The 21,812-nt window shown below is 43.6% G+C and overlaps 1 protein-coding gene across 6 annotated transcripts in view; it reads right to left on the bottom strand.

Moving 5' to 3' along the window:
* Positions 1-516, bottom strand: part of Prxl2c (peroxiredoxin like 2C) — a 32,034-nt gene extending 31,518 nt beyond the window's left edge. For 2 of the 6 annotated variants that reach the window (XM_063276679.1, XM_039095987.2), the window contains exons 1-2: positions 262-513; positions 51-119 (exon numbers count right to left, since the gene is read on the bottom strand). In XM_063276679.1, coding sequence (XP_063132749.1) covers positions 51-119; positions 262-453 — 261 coding nt within the window. In that variant the 5' untranslated portion in view covers positions 454-513. Of the gene's footprint in view, positions 1-50; positions 120-261 lie in introns of all 6 variants that reach the window. The other 4 variants (NM_001399210.1, NM_001399211.1, XR_010058909.1 and 1 more) reach the window with 3 other exon arrangements.
* Between the last annotated feature and the right edge of the window lie 21,296 nt (positions 517-21,812).

Here is a 21,812-nt window from a genome sequence, read left to right as displayed (position 1 = left end):
CACAGCTCACCCCACTGCACCGGCCACTGCTGCTCACTCGGGAAACTTACTTGGAGGACGCTCTTGGGGATTTTGGCCAGATCTTCGACATATTCTTTACAGACGTAACACAAGAAATGCTGAAAGGCAACAAGGCAGAACAGCACGTCAACAAGGTAGCAGCCAGGTTCCAGAAGGTCCAGGCGCTCGGTTCCAGGCGAGGAGCTGCACCCGCCGCGGCCCAACCAGAGGCCCTTCCCCTCCCTCCCTACCCGTGCTCACCCTTACGAACACCACCACCGCTCGCCTCTCTCGGAACAGCGCTCCGAACGTCACCCGTCTCCCAGACGCGTCCAGCACCGGCAGCTCCGCTACGGCGGCCGCTAGCGGCTGCCCGCGCTCTGTGTCCGAGCCAGTCGGGCTCGGGACCCGGCCTGCGCAGCCGCTGACCTGCCGCGTCACCGGCGCGGCCATCGCGGAGGAGGGCGACCGCTCTGGTCAGCCAAAAACCGCGGGAGGCGGGGCCAAAAGGAAAGGGCGGGGCTGAGGCTGGAAAGGCGGGGTCACGAGGGCGAAGAGGGAGCTGAAGGCGGGGCCACGCGGGATGATCCTTGGGAGGCGTGGACACAAGGCACGCGACGCACTCCAAATCATTCTTTCTCCCAGTTTGAGTACCAAGGAAGGGGACAGTGCTAGAGGAGGTGAGGCAGGGCCACGTCCCCTTTCTTCCGCCTACAAAACTTTCCAACTAAAAACCTATTCTTTACAGACGTAACACAAGAAATGTTGAAGAAGGGCTGGAAAGAGATCAGCGGTTAACTGTACTTGCTTATCTTATAGAGAACCTGGGTTCGGTTTCCAGCATCCACATAGCAGCTCACAGTTCTTAACCCTAGTCCCAGGGTATCTGATACCCTATCCGGTTTCCACAGACACTGTTCAGAGTGCCTACTGCTCTTAAAGAGGACTCAAGTTAGATTCTCAGTTCCCACATCAGGTGTTCGTAAACTGCTTGTAACTCTGACATCTTCTTTGGGGACTCTACAGGCATCCGTGCTCACACAGAGAGAGTGACAGAGGGAGGGAGAGAAAGTGAGACGGGAAGAGTGGGTGGGAAGGAAGAAATTAAAAATAACAGTTCATTAAAATTTTTAGATTAATAGCTGGATGGTGGTGGTGCACGCTTTAATTCCAGCACTTGGGAGACAGAAGCAGGCAGATCACTGCGTTTGAGGCCAGCCTGGTCTACGAGTGGGTTCTAGGACAGCCAGGACTACACAGAGAAACCCTATCTTGATAAAAACAAAAATAACAAATAAAACTTAAATTATATTTTACTTTGTGTTCATGTGTGTGTTGTTCGTGTGTGGGTATAAACAAACCTCCTCTTGCGTGTGGAGGTCAGAGGACTTTTGGAAGTTGGCTGACCTCTGTTTCCATCATGTGGATCTCAAATATTGAACTGAGGTCATTAGGCTTGGTGGCAAGTGCATTTATCTACAGGGCCATCATCTCCCAGGTCCAGCACCTGGTTTTGTAATCACCACCTTCCATTTCCCATTCTAATTCCCTTTTCCCACAGAAGGCACTTCAGCTGGTTGTGGGTCTTCACCTGACAGAGCAACCAAAGTAATTTCCATTGACTTTAAACACTCCATGGGACAGCCTGTTTTCCAGACACTTCCTTATTCCCGTTTTCCTCCGAAATCGGGACCAGTCGTTGTAGGCAGAGCAGTAAGTCCCTTCTATGCCTGTTGCTTCAAAGGAGACCACAGAAAGAAAGCACACAGGAAGAGTGCAAAAAAGAAAGAACTCCTAACACTGTTAAGGCTTCTATCCCGCAGGCGGGTTCTATGAGTCGACTTTTGATCTTGGTAACACACTTTGCATTTTTACTTCAGTCAGTCCTGTGTTCCTCTGTTTAAAATTTGTATTGCACACATACAATAAGTGCACACATACTGGGCACATCGTGACACTGCATGTGTAGAGATCAGGAGACAACTTGTTCTGTCCTTCCATCGCGTAGGGCACAAGGAATTGCATCCAGGCTATGAGGCTTGGCAGCAGATGAGCAGAGCTATATCCTGACCCAGTTTCTTCCCAATAAACAAAGCACTTTAAATGTGGAATGTAGGGATAATCTCATGTACTGTGTGGAAGAATCACCTGTCAATAAAAAGTTGATGACTGATAAGCTGAGGCAGGATTAGAAGGTGGGACATCTAGCAGAAAGAGAGAGGAACTCTGGGAAAGAGTCAGGTGCAGGAGATTCACTACCTGGACACGGAGGAAGTCACACATATAAAACCAAGGAGAGGTAACCAGCCAGGTGACAGCCATAGAATAGTCTAAACTGGAAAACTGAGTTATGAGATAGCTGGGGAACAAGCATTTTTTAAATAAATAAATAAGCCTCTGAGTCATTATTCTGGAACTGGGGTTCAGGTAGAAAAGAACATAGTAATAATAGAAACTGTCTGGACTCTGGGTGCTGTCTTTGTGGCACTAACTCTGAAGGAGACATTGACCTGCATGATGTTTTCTATAACCCCAAATCGTGAAGTCTTCCCAAAGATAGCTGGCATGTTAGGACAAAATGAAATCACAACTCACTGTTCAGAAGTCAAACAAAATATAATAGTATATGAATTTATGTGAATTAATCCAGCATGGTAGAAAAACGTCAGAATTTGTTGGGGGTGCTTTTGTGCACTGTGTGCTCATGTGCACTGTGTGCTCATGTGCACTGTGATTCATGTGCACTGTGTACTCATGTGCACTGTGTGCTCGTGTCCACTGTGTGCTCATGTGCACTGTGATTCATGTGCACTGTGCACTGTGTACTCATGTGCACTGTGATTCATGTGCACTGTGATTTATGTGCACTGTGTACTCATGTGCACTGTGATTCATGTGCACTGTGATTCATGTGCACTGTGATTTATGTGCACTGTGTACTCATGTGCACTGATTCATGTGCACTGTGATTCATGTGCACTGTGTACTCATGTGCACTGTGTGCTCATGTGCACTGATTCATGTGCACTGTGATTTATGTGCACTGTGATTCATGTGCACTGTGTACTCATGTGCACTGTGTATTCATGTGCACTGTACTCATGTGCACTGTGATTCATGTGCACTGTGATTTATGTGCACTGTGTACTCATGTGCACTGTGATTCATGTGCACTGTGATTCATGTGCACTGTGTACTCATGTGCACTGATTCATGTGCACTGTGATTCATGTGCACTGTGATTTATGTGCACTGTGTACTCATGTGCACTGTGATTCATGTGCACTGTGATTCATGTGCACTGTGATTTATGTGCACTGTGTACTCATGTGCACTGATTCATGTGCACTGTGATTCATGTGCACTGTGTACTCATGTGCACTGTGTACTCATGTGCACTGTGATTCATGTGCACTGTGTACTCATGTGCACTGTGTGCTCATGTGCACTGATTCATGTGCACTGTGATTTATGTGCACTGTGATTCATGTGCACTGTGTACTCATGTGCACTGTGTGCTCATGTGCACTGTACTCATGTGCACTGTGATTCATGTGCACTGTGTACTCATGTGCACTGTGATTCATGTGCACTGTGATTCATGTGCACTGTGATTTATGTGCACTGTGTACTCATGTGCACTGATTCATGTGCACTGTGATTCATGTGCACTGTGTACTCATGTGCACTGTGTACTCATGTGCACTGTGATTCATGTGCACTGTGATTCATGTGCACTGTGTGCTCATGTGCACTGATTCATGTGCACTGTGATTTATGTGCACTGTGATTCATGTGCACTGTGTACTCATGTGCACTGTGTATTCATGTGCACTGTACTCATGTGCACTGTGATTCATGTGCACTGTGATTCATGTGCACTGTGTACTCATGTGCACTGTGTGCTCATGTGCACTGTGTACTCATGTGCTCATTTCTGTACCCAGAGATTTGGGTGCAGTCCAGACATTGGAATAACTCAGTATTTTGTAAAACATTGTACTTTATCACCTCCTGATTGGTTAAATAAAGATCTGACTAGCCTATAGCTGGGTAGGATAAGATAAGGCGGGATTTCTGTGCCTGGACAGATTTAGGGACAGGGTCTCAGGTGGAAGGAGGGGAGTTGCCATCAGAACACAAATGAAAAAGGAGGTACTAGAATTAGACTAGGATGGGCCACGTGGCTCCGAAGTAGGCCAGGCCATCATAGTTGGGTTAGAATAGCTCAAAATCTACCCAGCTTAGTGCCTGAAGCTTTTGATAAATATGCCAGGTCTCTGTGTCATTATTCAAAACAAAAGGAGGGCATAGAAAAACTCTGTACTTTTTTTTTCTTTCTTTTTTCTTTTTTTCAGAGCTGGGGACCGAACCCAGGGCCTTGCGCTTGCTAGGCAAGCGCTCTACCACTGAGCTAAATCCCCAACCCCAAAACTCTGTACTTTTACAAGAATTCTCATTCTATTTCACATACATAAGAGTGGTTCACTTAATAAAAAGATAAAAGTCAACCTTGTATGAAAAACCAGTTTCTACATACAATTGCCAAATGCAATATTTTACAAAGGGGCTGACGAGATGTCTGAGCTGATAAAGACTCAAATGGGAGGAGAAAACCAACTCCCAGAAGTTGTCGTCTGATCTCTACATATGTGCTATGTTAGTGTGTGTGTGTGTATGTGTGTGTGTGTGTGTGTGCGCGCGCGCGCGCGCGCGTGTGGCGGGGGGAGGGGCAGGTACTAATAGTGTTTTACAAAGAAATTTATTGGTGTTACTAGAGACAATACCACTAGATGGCACTGTTTACATTTATAAATGGAAAACCTAGGCATGCACATTTACTTGTTCATTTACATTTTGGTGGGACCAGGGCAGCTCCTCTACTGTTTTGCATGTGGTCCGGAGCATTCCTTTCTACATTCCTGGTATCCAGATAGGTCACCCCCTGGAACTTACGGTCTCTAGTCTTGTCACCCCTGACATCATTTCCTGTTTTCCTTGCCAGCTGACCTCTGACTTGTTTAATTTCTCCTGCTTGCTCCTCCTCAGAGCCTTCTGGAAGGCGCTGGCCAGATGCTGATGTCATCCTCCTTAAGTTTTGGTTCAGTTATTTCTCAGCGAATCCCCTGGACCACCTAGGCACTGCTATCTTCTTAGCACCCATCACCATTTACCACACTGTATAATTTACCAATTCATTTCTGTCTCCGGTAAAATATGACACTTTTCTGGTGGGACTTATTTTAGTCACTGCTCTGCCTCCCACTGCACCTAAAATACAGGTTGGCACATAATGGGAGTCGTGGGCTCTTGTTAAACATCAAGACAAACAAATACATTCTACCCTTTCCACTTAGGAAGCAAGGTTAGAGCCTGTGCTGGGACAATGAACCACAAGGGACAAAGAGATCTACAGAACAGACTTGTTATCAAAGATTTATTTTATTTGCTCTGTGTGTGTGTGTGTGTGTGTGTGTGTGTGTGTGTGTGTGTGTACATGTGAAGTCAACCCTGGTTGTGTTATTCCTCAGGAGTCATCCACAGGGTCTCTCTCTCTCTCTCTCTCTCTCTCTCTCTCTCTCTCTCTCTCTCTCTCTCGGGTCTGGAGCTCACCAGGAAGGCTACATTGGACAGCCAGTGAGCCCCTAACACTCTGATTATGATTATATGAATATATCTATCTTCTTACACAGGTTCTAGGGGTTAAACTCAAGTCTTTGTGCTAGTGTGGCAAATTCTTTATCAACTGAACTATCTCCCCAACTCCTGAAAGAAATTTTTATAAAGAATATATTCTTGGGGCTGGAGAGATGGCTCAGCGGTTAAGAGCACTGACTGCTCTTCCAGAGGTCCTGAGTTCAATTCCCAGTATCCACATGGTGGCTCACAACCATCTGTAATGGGATCTGATGCCCTCTTCTGGTGAGTCTGAAGACAGCTACAATGTACTCCTACACATAAAATAAATGAAGACGAGGAAGAGGAGGAGGAGGAAGAGGAGGAGGAGGAAGAGGAGGAGGAGGAGAAGGAGGAGGAGGAGGAGGGGGAGGAGGAGGAGGGGGAGGAGGGGCTGGGGATACAGCTCCATTGGTGAAGTGGTCAATCTCTTGTACCACATAAGACCAGGTGTGGTGGTGCATATCTGTAATCCCAGCCCTTGAAGGACAGTGGCAGGAGGATCCTTCTTGAATTATAGGCCAGAAAGTTCAAGGGAGATTGGGGATATACACAAAAATGCTATCATCTCCAGCCACCAAAATAAACTTTTTTTTTTTGACAGGGTCTCTCTTTGTAGTCCTAGCCATCCTGGCTGTCTTGGAACTTGCTATGTAGACAAGGCTGGCCTTGAACTCAGACATCCATCTGCCTTAGTGCTGGGATTAAAAACACGCACCATAAAAAAAAATGCACCACCATGCCTGGCTAAATTTTTTTAATAATGTTTTTTAAGATGTATTTGTGTATAAGTGTTTTGCCTGTGTGCGTATGTCTGTGCACCACACACACGTCTGGTGCCCTCAGAGGTTAAAAAAGGGTTTCAGATTCTCTGGAACTGGAATTATGGAGGGAGTTATGGAGTTGTGAGCCGCCATGTGAGAGCTAGACGTTGAATTCTAGTTCTTTGCCAAGTGCTCTTGACCTCTGAGTCATCATTCTAGTCCCAAGTTTACTTTTGTAATTGATTAATTTCTCTGTGCAGGGGGACAGAGTTTGTACAGTGGCACTCATGTGGAGGTTAGAAGACAACTTTAGGTTGCTGTCCCTTCTTCAGGAGAGACTCAAGGACTGAGCTCCACTCATCAGGCTTACTGGCCAGCACTTAGCCCACTGAGCCATTCCTCTAATCCCCGTATAGCTGGGCTTTTTTGGGTTGGGCTTTCAACAGGTCAGAGAGTGGTTTCCACTTGGATCACTTTTCAGTAGAAATCGACTTCCATGTTGAGGGTTCATTAACACCCTGCGGTGTGGGGAGCAGCCAAGCGGAGGAGGCACCTTGCCAGATAACTGAGCAAGCTTCCAGGAAGGCGAGCCTCTGCCCTGCTCTAGTCTTCAGATAAGTTTAGATCAGCGATTATCAACTTGTGGGTCGTAACCCTTTGGGGGGTAAAAGGACCCTTTCACAGGGGTCACCTAAGACCACTGGAAAACACAGATATTACGATTCAAAACAGTAGCAAAACTACAGTTATGAAGTAGCAATGAAAGAAATTTTATGGTTGGGGTCACTACAGATGAGGAACTGTATTAAAGGGTGGTGACATTAGGGAGGTTGAGAACCACTGCTTTTGAAAGACCCCCAAACTTGGGGGAGACTCTCGCTCCAGTCACGGGTTGGGGTACCCCCAGGAAACACGAGTAGCCGGTCTTGATGTAATCAGCAAGAGGCAGTTTTATTTACGAGATCTCGGGCTGACAGGTATCCCACACAGGAGATTGAGTCAAGCCCCGAGCCTCTCTAGGCAGAAGGGAAAACCAGGGGTTTCGTGTGGATACACATAATTGGCTAATACAAAGGGTGCACAGTTACTTTTTTTTGGCGCGGAATTGCATTAACAAAGCATTCTAGTATCTCAGCAATATGGGCCAGGTGGCTTATCTCGCTCAGCAGAGGGATGACTCATATTAGGGAGTGAAGGAAGGGAAAGGAAGGGAAGGGGGTAGCTCCAGGGGTAGCTCCAGATGGCCAGTGTCCTTGGGGGCCCTATCTCAAATTCTTTCAGGCATAGCCAGACTCTGTACATGACTTTTAGAAATTTTAACCCTTCACTTTAAACCCTCTTGGAGCCAGGGGAACAGAAGAGCAGAGATAATCCACTTCTCTGTACGGTCTCAGTCTCTGACCCACTGAGACCAATCTAAGAGATGAATGTTAACCAGTCAGGGAGGGGCTGGAGAGATGGCTCAGCGGTTAGGAGCACTGACTGCTCTTCCAGAGGTCCTGAGTTCAGATCTCAGCCACCACATGGTGGCTCACAACCATGTGTAATGGGATCTGATGCCCTTTTCTGATGTGTCTGAAGACAGCTATGGTGTATTCACATACATAATATTTTTTTTTAAAAAAAAGCAGTCAGGGAGAACTTTATGGGTAAACACATTTATTTACTTATTTGCATATGTATGGATATGTATGCCCTATCCCAGTGCATGTATGGAGGTCAAGAGGACAACCGGTGGGAGTCTTTGGTCTCCTTTAACCACCTGGGACTGGGAATTAAACTCAATCATTGAGTTTGCACAGTAGGCCTTCACCTGCAAAGCTATCTCATCAGCTATCATATAAATTTTCACACTACATTCACATATGAAAGCCGCACTATCACGTATTGGCCTAAAACGCCCCATCGGAATGCTCCCATGTTTCCCTAATCCTCAGGAAACCCTGCCCAGCCCAATGACCTAAATTTAGGTGCTCACTACTAACTGTGGAAATGTTATTTGGGTGCTTGGGTCCAAAATAATCATAAACATTTCAGTTCCTGTCCAACACAGAATGTTCACGTTAGCGCTAAGGGCCGCTTTTTTCTCTCTAGACACGGGTTTGTTTTATTTGGTTTTGGTTTTTTGAGACATGGTTTCTCTGTGTAACAGAGCTCTGGCTGTCCTGGACTCAATTTGTAGAATAGGCTGACCTCAAACTCAGAGATCCACTTACCTCTGCCTTCCAAGTACTGGGATTAAAGGTGTGTCACCACACCCAGCTGAAATTTGTATTTTTAAAGAAGCTGTGGCTGGTTATAAGAAAGCTCTAGGAGCCTGAGAAAGGAGTGGTTCCGGACAAATTACTTCACCGAAATTAGAGGACCACTGTACAAACAGGCTGTTCATCATTCAACTAAATAAATGGGCAAAATCTATTTCCAACATTTTAGGTTCATCCAAAGTCCTGCATCTGTTGGTACCATCTACTTCATTACATCAAAAGGGTATCTGTAGGCTTAGATTTTTCAAAACCTACTTTAATAAGGGTTCTTAAAGGCTTTAACCTCCCTCCTAGCCCATCACCCACCAGACGTAGTGGAAAGGAAAGGTTAATAGAGCAAAGGAGGATGTGGACCTGTTTAGAAATAGTTCTTTGGGACGATTCCAATCTTCATTGTCAGGATGTCAGCAGCTCAGTTCACATGAACCAGTAGCAGTAGCTCTCTGTGGAAGAAACCGTGAGGCTCTGCCAATCAGCCTGAATCCACACAGACCCGGCAAGAAGTCACTGGAATATCACAAGAAATTCTTGGGTGCATTTCTCTTTACGAAGTCACAACAAACTATGATCAACAAAGAAGGCCAGGTGAACCAATGTCTGTGTAGCATCATCCACTGTCTGCTGGGCCATATTTATATCCTTTCCAAACATCACCTGTCCTCGCAAGCGTCCGCTCTAGCAAAACATCAGGTGCCGTTTTCCAGGAAGCTTCCAGAAAAACACCACGTGTCTGTTCTCAGCAAAACATCCGCCCCTCCCCCACAAGTGCCTGCTTCGGCAAAACACCCTCTCGTAAGACAGTTTCCAGAAAAACATCACATGACACAACCAAGACTCCAAAGAAACCAGAGATTTCTACTTCAGATATCCTCTGTATGAATTTTCTGATGACCTTTGAGCGACTCCTTAACCCACTCACCTCCCGACTAAGTTTGTGCGATCTGGCTGACATATTGACAACAGTCTTCAGCCTCTTAGCAGAGAAACATTTAAACTAACCACAGGGACAAACAGATCAAAACAATGAAATATGAAGGTTTGACTACTTTGCTCATAAAATGTGGAGAGCTTTACTTCCAGAATTTATTCAGGCACTTTTCCTTCTTACTGTCTTTAAAAAATGGCATTGAAACATGACATCCTAGGTTGACCTAGACGCCGGATTCATTTTATTATTTTTTCATTTATTTAGTATGAGGGAGGTAGAGTTGGAGGTACCCTCTGCTACACGCGGAGGTCAGAGGGCACTTCTTCCACCTAGCTTGAGACAGAGTCTCTATTGCTTTTTCCCCTGGTCATGTACACAAGGGTAGCTGACCCAGGAGCTTTTAGATGATTTCTCTTTATCCAGCTCCCATTTCACAGTGGAGGCTGCTGGGATTACAGATACTTACCAACATATTCTTCATTCAATGAGGTTTCAGGGAACCTAACTCAGGCTATTAGGCTTGTGTTGTATATTTTTTTTAAAGGTTTATTTATTTTATTTATATGAGTACACTGTAGCTGTCCTCAGACACACCAGAAGAGGGCATCAGATCCCATTACAGATGGTTGTGAGCCACCATGTATTTGCTGGGAATTGAACTCAGGACCTCTGGAAGAACAGTCAGTGCTCTTAACCGCTGAACCATCTCTCCAGCCCGAGTCCTTCTTATCTTATAAGCCTTTCTTGGGGTGCTCACACTCATTTTATTCCAAAGGGCCCTGTCTTATCTCAGGGCAATCTTGTATTTGTCAGACCTTGTTATGCCATAAATCATAGGCACCCTGTTCTAGCAGTCAGTCACAAAGTGAGGTGTACATGAGACTGGAAATTCTAGAGAGAATACTGCTTGGAGGAAAATGAAATGATGATTTGTGAACAGAATACCAGACTCTGTGATTTGTGAGACTTATCTAACAAGATACGGTTTCATAGGGATGGAGTTTTCATAGAAAGAGACAGAAGCCTCTGTGAATTCTTTGATCTATCCTGCAGGTAGCTTGGAACAAAGCTTTCAAATATTCATAATCAGTAATACGGTTTCTCCTGCAGAATCTTGTTTTTCTGTACACAGACTGACAAGAACTGTTTTCTCACAGACTTTGAAGAGCTTTTTCCTGTCAAAATCTTCATAGGTCAAATGGATGATTCTTTTGACAGGAAGATTTATCCTTAGGACATCCTCTCTCCCTGAATTCTCTGGTCTTTATTTAGAGCTAACCTTAATATTCACCGAATTCTCTGATGTATTCTAAGGTTTAACTAAGAGTCTAAGTCTTCAGCTAACTGGCTAAAAGTTTCCCCCCACATTCATTACATTGGAAGGATTTCTCCTCTGTATGAATTCTCTCAGGGTCACTAAGGATTTCCTACAAATGTTTCCCCACCAATGTGGGGGATTACACTTAAATCGATTTCTTTCCATTGTGGAGTCTTTGATGTGCCCCGAGTGTTGATGTCGGGGCAAACTTTTTTCCACAGTCATGACATTTGAACAGCTTCTCTCCTGAGTGAATTCTTTGATGTTGAAGGAGATGATCCTTTTGCCAGAGGATTTCCCCCATTCATTACATGGGTAAGTTTTTTTCTTTCTCCTACCTTAAGTTCTTTGACGTATTCTTCAGTTTGGTTTCTGGCCAGAATTTTCTACATACAGTACACTGAGAGGCTTTTGCTCCTGTGTGGATTCCCTAATGTCCTCAGAAGTTTGACTTTTGGACAAATGGCTTCCGGTAGCCACTCCATTCATGTGGTTTCTCTCCTGTGTGATATCCTCTGAGAGCTGACTTCTGGACAAATGTTTGCTCACATCTGTTTCATTTACACAGCTTCTCTGCTGTGTGCATTCTCTGCTGTGTACTGACTTCTGGGAGAAAGGCTTTCCACAGTCATTACATGCAGATGGTTTCTTGCCTGTGTTGAGTTCTGTGATGTTGAGGATTGCCTTTCTGACAGGAGGATTTCCCATGTTCATTACAGTTGTAGGGTTTTATCTCAATGTGAGTTCTTTGGTGTGTTTTGTATATTGTGTGTTATGGCCTATTTTCATGACATCTAGATGACTTATTCTCTGAGTCCCATCATTCAGTTCTGAAAGATTCTCTCCTGCGGCAGTTTTCTAAGGTCAAAGGAACAGTGACTGCCTGCAGCTATTCCTACACGCATTATATTCAGAGTGCTTCAGATTAATATATTCATTGTCTCCCTCCGGATCTGACAGCTTAGAGGATTTTCCACACTGATAAAGACAAGGGTGTTTCTCTGCGATAATTCTTCTGTGGTCAGAGAAAGTTGTCGTGCCAGTTTTTCCTATACTCGTTGTCTTCCCAGGGTTCCTCTTCTGCATGAGAACCCTTAAGTGTGACACAGACTGAACACAGATTTTTTTCCAATTCCATTACTACTGAAATCTGATATTTGAAACTTTGGGAGCTCAGGAAGATTCTCCTTATAGCTGAGAGTTTTCATGCTTTTGTTACATTCCTCATAGCCCTCTCCTGTGGGAGTTCTATCAGACCTAATTGTGAGAGGCAATTTCTCACATCCATTGTGGTAACTCATCCCCCCCCCCACACACACACACACATTGAAGAGTTTTATTATTAATGGCAGATTCAGAAGAACTTTGCAAGCTTACTGCCTGTGAGTCACATTTGCAGGAAACCTCTGTTGAACGAAATGGAGTGGTATGGATAATAAATGTTTTTTTTTCTCATTTTCTCTACTCAATGCTATATTACTGATGAGTATAACCCATCCTCTGTATTCTTGATTTTATTTTTCCTCTGAATTCGGTCACCACAACTCCAAACTGAGAAAAGTTAAAAATATTTATGAACTTATCACTCTTATTGACGGGGCTTAAAGTCTTATAGTTTATGTTGTACTGTGAACCTAGATTTTTTTTCTTTTTAAAGAGATTTATTTACAGTGTCCTGCCTACATGTGTGCCAGTGCACCAGAAGAGGGCACCAGATCTCATTATAGATGGTCGTGAGCTACCATGTAGTTGCTAAGAACTGAACTCAGGACCTCTAGAAGAGCAGCTAATACTCTTAACCTTGGAGTCATCTCCCCAGCCCCCTGCGAACCTAGAATTTATTGAAGCAAATAGTGTTGATATAAATTAAATATAAATATAAATATAAAAGAGAGGAAATGAGTGAAGAATGCCTTAGGTAAGCAATGACATATAATAAGCACCATAGACGACATGAGGGTGGGCAAGAGAAAAGGACATAGAAGTTGTATGTGGGGTGGTTATTTTAGGTAGAAGGGAAGTAGAGAGAAGAATGAAAATTACACAAACTATAAACCTTAGAACGATAAGAAAAAAAATAAGAAAAAGATTAGAGATTATATTATTAACAAAATAGGCCCAGTACATTTGGGTGTGGTGGAATAGACCTTTAATCCCAGCACTTGAAAGCTCTTGAAAGATCTCTGTGAATTTCAGGATAGCCAGGATTACATAGATAGATGTGATCTATCTATCTATCTAGATAGATAGATAAAAATGAAGATAAAAATAAAGATAAAGATAAAGATAAGAAATAAATAGGCCCAGTACAGAAAGGCTTTTGTTTTGAAAAAAGAAATCACAGAACAGGCTCAGATATTATCTTTATGATATCGGTCAAACACTAAATTGTTGACATTCTTCCAATTTGATCTATTTCAAAATTAATTTTTTAAAGATTTTATTTATTCATTTTATATATGATGAGTACATTGTCACTGTCTTCAGGCACACCAGAAGAGGGCATCAGTTCTTGTTACAGATGGTTATGAACCACCATGTGGTTGCTGGGATTTGAACTCAGGACCTCTGTCTGGAAGAGCAGTCAGTGCTTTTTTTTTTTAATTTATTTATTCATTTATTATATATAAGTACACTGCAGCTGTCTTCAGATACACCAGAAGAGGGAATCGGATCTCTTTACAGATGGTTGTGAGCCACCATGTGGTTGCTGGGAATTGAACTCAGGACCTCTAGAAGAGCAGTCGGGTGCTCTTAACTGCTGAGCCATCTCTCCAGCCCTTGATCTATTTCATTTGCATGGACTCTTCAGTAACAAGTACCTAACAGCAACAACTTTCCTCTGTTGATAGGAGGAAGTTCCTGCTTAACCTCTTCCTTATCTTTGAGCTGTGATTCACAGAAATAAAAATGTACAGTAGATTCTGATGAAAAGAAAGCCCACCTTGGGCTGGAGAGATGGCTCAGTGGTTAAGAGCACTGGCCGCTCTTCCAGAGAACTCAGGTTCAATTCTCAGCACCCACATGGCAGCTCGCAACTGACTGTAACACCAGTTCTAGGGGGTCTGACACCCTCACACAGACATACACGCAGGCAAAGCACCAATGCACATAAAGTAAAAATAAATAAATTATATTTTGGGGAACTGGAGAGATGGCTCAGCAGTTAAGGGCACTGACTGCTCTTCCAGAGGAATGGAGTTCAAATCCCAGCACCCACATGGCAGCTCACAATTGTTCTGTAACTCCAAGATCTGACATGCCCACATAGACATGCATGCAGGCAAAATGCCATGCACAAAAAATAAAGGGTAAATACATTTTTAAAAAGACCCATCTTTGTAACTCCATGTGATCTGTAGCTCCACTCTGTCGTCTCTGATTTATTTTAAAAGAACTAAAAAGAAGGTGAATCTGACCATATCGTCCTTAGTAGCTACCTTCAACATGACTCGAGAGGTGTAGTTATCAATGGCACATCATGGAAGGCCTTGTGCAATATGATGCATTTATGAAAGGTCTGAATCAGGAGCTAGAGAGATAGCTCAGTGCCCCAGAGAACTTGCTGTTCTTGCAGAGGGCCCATGCTTGGTTCCCAGGACCTATCTAGGCAGTTTACCTGTATTCCAGTTGCAGGGGATCCAATGCACTTTGTTCTCGGTAGGCACCTCAACACACATGTGCACATAAACCCACACAGGTGCACACACATACACATAAATAAAATAAGAAGAAGAAAGGTCTGAATTCTCCATGTAATCTAAATGCTAATTTTTTCCCTGCTTGTTTGCTTTGGGTTTTGTTTTGTTTGGAGACAGGGTTTCTCTGTATAGTCCTGGATGTCTTGGAACTCACTCTGTAGACCAGGTTGGCCTTGAACTCAGAGATCTCCCTGCTTCTGCCTCTCAGATGCTGGGATTAAAGGCATACATACTTACAGCTTGCTTTTTAAAAAAATTCTTTATGAGTATGCTAATATATAAGTTTCTAAAAATATAGTTGAGTTTTGCCTGTTTATAAACTTTATATAAATGTAACCACACATGTTTCTTTATAGTTTGATTCTACTTAATTCTTTTCTATTTTACTTTTTAAATCTCTCTTGAGATAGGATCTCATTCTATGTAGCCTTGGGTGAAGTGGAACTCAGTAGCTATAAATTGGGCTGGCCTCTAACTTTCAGACATATCCCTATTTCTGCCTTCCAAGCACTGAGATGAAAAGTGTGTGCCACCACTCTCAGCCTTGGTTTCAGTTTTAATATGTTTGTAATTATTGTACAAATTTTATGTGGCTCTATAATTCCTTTTCAAAGAATATAACTGGAGCTGGAGAGATGGCTCAGTGGTTAAGAGCACTGACTGCTCTTCCAGAGGTCCTGAGTTCAATTCCCAGCAACCACATGGTGGCTCACAACCATCTGTAATGGGATCCGATGCCCTCTTCTGGTGTGTCTGAAGACAGCTACAGTGTATTCATATACATAAAAATAAATAAATATTTAAAAAATAAAGAATATAACTATTTCTCTGGTCTACCACTAATTAGCCAAATGTTTCCCAGCTATAGATCAACATTCCCATTTCTAGGCTACTTTACATTCTAAAGAGCATGGCTACACCTTTGTAGTGTGCAAGGCTAGCAAATGGAGCACACAGCTATGTCACACTACTCTACTGGACAGTGTCCTGATTTCACAGTGGTTTTGAGTTTATACTTCTGTCTGTGGAGACCGTTCCCTGGTATTCCATATCCTTCCTAGGATTTAACTGGCACATTTGCTTCTCTTGCCTGATCTTTTCTCTTAGTCCAACTTACCTATCACTGTATATTTTAATCTAGTGTTCCACAAAAATGAACGAAATTCAGTGCAGTTTTAGACTTACTTGCCATTTTGAAAGCTTCTGTTCACAGTCTTTTACCCCTACACCACTTGCTCTATACACCTGTCCTGTAACTCTGGCTTTTTTTGTCCCATTTATGTTATTTTTATTACTATTTTTACTTTATATTTGTTGTGTGTGGTTTGTGATGGGGTATGTACAAACATATGCAGAGGTCAGGGGTATATATTATATATAGGTGTCTTCCTTAATCAATGTTTATTCCTTTGGGACAGGATCTCTTAATTGAGCCTGAAACTAATCATCTTGACTAGGCTGGCTGAACAGGAACTCCTAGCATCTGCATTTCTCTAGCGTAAGGGTTACAGGCACATGCGGTCATGCCTAGCTATGTAATGTTGGGTGCTGGGGATTCTTATGCAGATCTTCGTGCATGTGTGGCAAATGCTCTAACCAATGAGTCATTTCCCAAGCCTGTGCTGGATTGTTTTTATGTCAACTTGACACAAGCTGAGGTCATCTGGAAGGAGGGTACCTCAGTTGTAGAAATACCTCCATAAGATCAAGCTGTAGGCAAACCTGTGGGGCATTTTGTTGTTTAGTGATTAACGGGGAAGGGGCCAGCTTATTACAGGTGGCGCTATCCCTTGGCTGATGGTCCTAGGTCCTATAGGAGGGCAGTCCGGATAAGCCATGGGGAGCAAGCCAGTATGTAGCGCACTTCTGTGACCTCTGCATCAGCTGCTGCCTCTAGGTTCCTGCCTGTTTTGACTTCCTTCAGGAATGGACTACTAATGTGGAAGTGTAAGCCAGATAAGCCCTCTCCTCTCCAATTTGCTTTTGGTGTTTTATCACAGCAATAGAAACCCCCAAGACAATCACGTCTTAGTTAGGGTTTTATTACTGTGATGAGACACCATGACCATGGCCACTCTTATAAAAGAAAACATTCAATTGGGGCTGGCTTACAGTTCAGAGGTTTAATCCACTTTGATCATGACGAGAAGCACAGCAGACTGCAGGCAGACATGGTGCTGGAGAAGGAGCTGAGGGTTCTCATCTTGATATACACAAGCTGCAGGGGGAGGCTGTCATATGCTTGAGCATATGAGATCTCAAAGCCCACAGTGACACAGTTCCTCCAGCAAGGCTATATCCATTCCAACAAGGCCACACCTCCTAAGAGTGCCACTCCCTATGAGTCAAGCATTCAGACACATGCCTATTCTCTATAGGGGCCATACCTTTTCACTGCAAAGCTTCAATCTTATCTTATATAAAAATTATTTTGGTCAGATGTGGTAGAGTGCATGCTTTTAATCCTAACACTGAGGAAGCAGAGGCCAGTGGATCTTTGTGAGTTCAAAGCCTGGGTAATACAGTGCCAGGCAAAGCTATATAGTGAGATCCTATTTCAAATTAATTTGAAAACTTTTGTTTTTTGTTCTTGTTTTGTTTGTTTTCTTTTATTTTGTTTGACCCAGGGTCTTGCTATGTTGCCCAGGATGGTTTTGAACTCTTGTACTTAAAAACAATTCTCCCAGCTCAGTCTTCCAAGTAGATGAGACTTGAGGTGTGTGTTATCACGGCCAGCATTACAAAATTTAAATTTTTGATGGAGTCAGGTTCAGCAATAAATTTTCATTATTTGGACTTTTGGTGTTTTAAGCGTTTTCACACAAGCCTTACAAAAATTTGCCTCTATAAACAAGTTCTGTTTATTGGTGCTTAGCAGCTCGCCTGAGTGACAGCAGTTTAAGAATTTCTCCTCTGAGAGGCAAGCTGCTTCTTGTTACAACCTGAGTGTCACTTCTGGTTTGGAAGAAATGCAGAAGTGTTGACAGAGAACATGTGAGAGCTGTGTGATCGGGGTCCACAGTATCTGCCTCCCACCCTCAGGCGCCCGGGAGCATCTTCCCACCTGGACCAGTCCTCCAGTGACCAAGCTGGCCTGGCCCGGCCTCCAGCGCTCTCAGCTCCACTACAGGACAGAAGGCCTGGTGCCACCTGCACCTGTGCAAAGCTAAGTGAGGATGCGGTTCCCAGAAGGCTACACAACCTTAGCCATCTCCCAGAATGCTCCATCTCTCCTCAGTCCGCTCATCCTGGTGCATGTTTTTGGAAGGTTTAGGGAACAATACTGTGCTATGGAAAGTCTATCTTGTTACCTGAAACCCAAGCTCTGCCGAGCACCAGAGACTATGGTTTAGATCTTATAACACAAGAGCAAATGCAATGTGTGTCCTGGATAGCATCTTGGTTGCAGGGACCAAGCTGAAAATGCATCCAGGATCAACAAGCAAAGCTTGTCTATGGACTGGATATCACATTTATATTTTAAAACGTTATAGTGACTTCTATTGCTTGTAACTGTCCTGGGATTTTGTAGGTAACTGGAGTCACCATTTAAGCGATGTATATTAAAGTATTTCAAGTAGACCAATAGGGCTAGGGATATTTCATTATACAAATCTACCTATTGAATCTCTGTATTTTTCATGCTTTCCACATTTTATAGGAAGAAGACTGTAAAGCATCTACTTGTGTGTTTGTGTGTGTGTGTGTGTGTGTGTGTGTGTGTGTGTGCGCGCGCGCGCGCGCGTGCGCTGCTAGAGGTTAGTAATGGGTTCTCTCCCTCTTCTATGTGGGCCCTTCAATCAAACTCAAGACATCAAGAGTTGACAGCAAATACTTCACCTTCTGAGACAATCTTGCCCCATCTTGCTGGCCCTCGCCAAAATATTTTCATATGAAGCTTGTACAGGGACAAGTCTGGACTATCATTTTGTTGCATAGTTGATCCTTCCAGATTTTTTCAGACTCAAGAGACTGACAAAACTTAGGAGTAAAAATTGTTGGAGGAAGGAAGGCTATTCTGTCTCTATTTGCATGTTGCACCAGGAATGCCAACTTTCGTGAGCTGCCACCCATACTGGTGTGAGGGGGTTCTTCAACAACTCAGGTGCTAAATGTATTGATTCGTCAAACTAGACTTGAACCAAATCCCTCTTTTGGACTGTGGCCGGAGCCCTTCTCTCTGCTAAGTCAGGCAACAAGTTTCCTAAGTGCTCTTGAATTCAGAGTGGCCAAGAGAAGACACAGATGAACAGTATTGTAAACAAACTATACATTGAAACAAAATTTAGGGCTGGAGAGATGGCTTAGCGGTTAAGAGCACTAACTGCTCTTCCAGGGGTCCTGAGTTCAATTCCCAGCAATCACATGGTGGCTCACAACCATCTGTAATGGGATCTAATGCCTTCTTCTTTTTTTTTTTTTTTTAAAGATTTTATTTATTTTATTCATAGATGGTTGTGAGCCACCATGTGGTTGCTGGGAATTGAACTCAGGACCTCTGGGAGAGCAGTCGGTGCTCTTAACCTCTGAGCCATCTCTCCAGCCCCTAATGCCTTCTTCTGATAGTGTCTGAAGATAGTGACAGTGCACTCACATACATGAAATAAATAAAATCTTAAAAAAAATAATGCCTGTGATCCTGCCTCTGGAAAAACAATAAAAGCTTTTTAAAGCTGGGCAGTGATGACCCATACCTTTAGTCCCACCGTTTAGGAGGCAGAGACAGGTGGGTCTCTGTGAGTTGAAGGCCAGCCTGGTCTACAGAGGGAATTCCAGAACAGATAGGGCTTCACAGAGAAACCCGGTCTAAGGGGGAAAAAAAGCTATTTATTTGTAGTAATAGTAGTAGTAGTAGTAGTAGTAGTAGTAGTAGTAGTAGTAGTAGTAAAAAGACTAAGACAAAAACCAAAGCAAAACCAAAATAAAACAAAACAAAACTCCTGAAAGCATGCTCAAACTCAAGTAAGAACACTAACTGCACATTGTGTCTTTTTGGAAGCTGTTGACCTCTTTCACATGCACCTTCCGAAGTTTCCACGGAACTTCAGTGCAATGCAGTGCAAACCTCTGAGCAAATCTGATGACAACCTCATCACTCACACGCACAAGCAGACATGCACTTTGGTTATTTTAATGACTGGTGTTTTATATGTTAGTGAGAGAGTAAGTTTCAATTAGCAAGAAAAGAACCAATTATTCTTACCAGCTAGTACAATTGAGGTGAATATAATCTTAATGATGACCCTAATGAAAACGTTAAATATGTTAGATGAAAAGGACCATAATTTCTTTATTAATTAATTAACTAATTATTTTGCTTTCTTTTGAGACAGGGTCTCAGTATGTAGCTCTTGCTATGACTGCACATGCACAAGAAGAGGTCTGACTCCAGGCTTAGGAAATCTGGGGGAATGGAGGTCCGGGGAGCGACATGGTGGGGAGGAGGCAAAACAACAACAACAACAATAAACACAACAAACACAACGACAACAACAAAACTTCCAATGATTCAAAACTACATTTCCCCTAAGCCTCTGCTCCCACTCCAGCAGTTTTCACTTTTAGGATTGCTCCAGGATAAAGTTCCTGAAAATCTGTATAGAAGGTTGAGTAATTGAACTTGAACTCAGACACCAAAAACAAAGGAATCTCTTGATCCGGTCCTGAGCATTTTCTGACACAGGACTTTGAAAACAACTGGAAAAATTACCATTGTATTGGGAAGTACGAGAAAGTTGAAGTTACATGAGAAAGGTGGGGGTGTTTGGTTTTGTTTGACCATTTGTTTATTTACCTGATAGCATGTTTGAAGCAGGGGAGAGTAATTACTTGCGTGCCCTTGGCTGAAGACAAGTCCTTCTCTATTCGGGGAAGGCGGTACTCTTCCACTGAGTGCAGCTTCTAGAGGGAGGCACAGGAGGACCCCCGCCTAATCAGCCTAGCTATTAATGCAGAGACATATCACTGCCAAATCACCCGCGAACCCTATTTACGTGGTACAGGGTCTCAACTCTGCAGCCTGGGATCATCCCTCCCTCTCCTACGGAAGATAGAGAGAATCCTATCAAATCGAAGATCTGAGCCTGTTGGGCATGAAGTCAGACTCCGATATGTATGTAGGTTGATGTTATTATGCAGGTGAAGGCAGACAAGATAAAAAACAAGGCCTATCATTGGACGATAAGGAAGGAGGCAGGAACAGAGGTTTTTGAAGGAGAGGTGGAAGCAGGAGAGAAGGGGGAGGAGAATCAAGATGGAGATGGGAAGATGACCCAGATCCGGGTGGCCTTGAATTGCCCAGGTAGTGGGGATGGATTTCTGTAGGTAAATTTATCTTATCTAAGTGGACGGTTTATATCCTTATCAACTGGTTGTGAGTTCACTGTGAGGATGTATTGTGGATTGGGAATTTTTCAAATCTTTTTTTTTTTTCTTTTCTTTTCTTTTCTTTTCTTTTTTTTTTTCCCAGGGCCTTGCGCTTGCTAGGCAAGCGCTCTACCACTGAGCTAAATCCCCAACCCGGATTGGGAATTTAATATATAAATCTGATTGATACGTTACAGTTTATTGAGTCATGATTTCACTGGGTTATTGGGAGTGCGATCAGAGTCCGTGGCAGGGAGCTGTGATAGGCCAGCTCCTGCTGGACTTCTAGAGCCCTGATTTTACTGGGTAGCTGAAACCAGAGAGTTTGTGGCTAGCAGAGAGCCGCCAGGAGAGATACTAATCGGAGATAAATTATGGCTAGCTCCATTTGTCCCCACGGGTGCCGGAACTAACTCTAGAGACCAGCGTGGCAAGATGCCACGCTGGAATGGCCTGAGGACCGCCTGGGTCAGAGAATACTTGGGGGCAGCGTGGAGCCGCTGAGGTAAATTAGCGCTGGTTCCTATGGCCCGAGCTGGAGCTGGAACTAGTGAGAGAGCAACTGACCAGGTCAGAGAGCCCGGGAGAAGCGCAGGAACTGGTCGCGCCGCATTTTTTACTACAATATATGTATACCCTCTACTCCCCCCATGCCTGTCCCCTGCATTTGGGTCACGAACAGCTAAGAATGTGAGAGCCACTGGGTCTGGGTCAGGCTGCTTAACAGTTCCTATTTTCATCCTTAGAACTGCTACAGTACAGACATTTAGGCACTTTCGAAATGATGGCTCATTT

This window comes from Rattus norvegicus, chromosome 17, assembly GCF_036323735.1.
Source record: "Rattus norvegicus strain BN/NHsdMcwi chromosome 17, GRCr8, whole genome shotgun sequence".
In the NCBI taxonomy this organism is placed as follows: Eukaryota; Metazoa; Chordata; class Mammalia; order Rodentia; family Muridae; genus Rattus; species Rattus norvegicus.
This window is presented reverse-complemented; position numbering and strand designations above follow the sequence as displayed.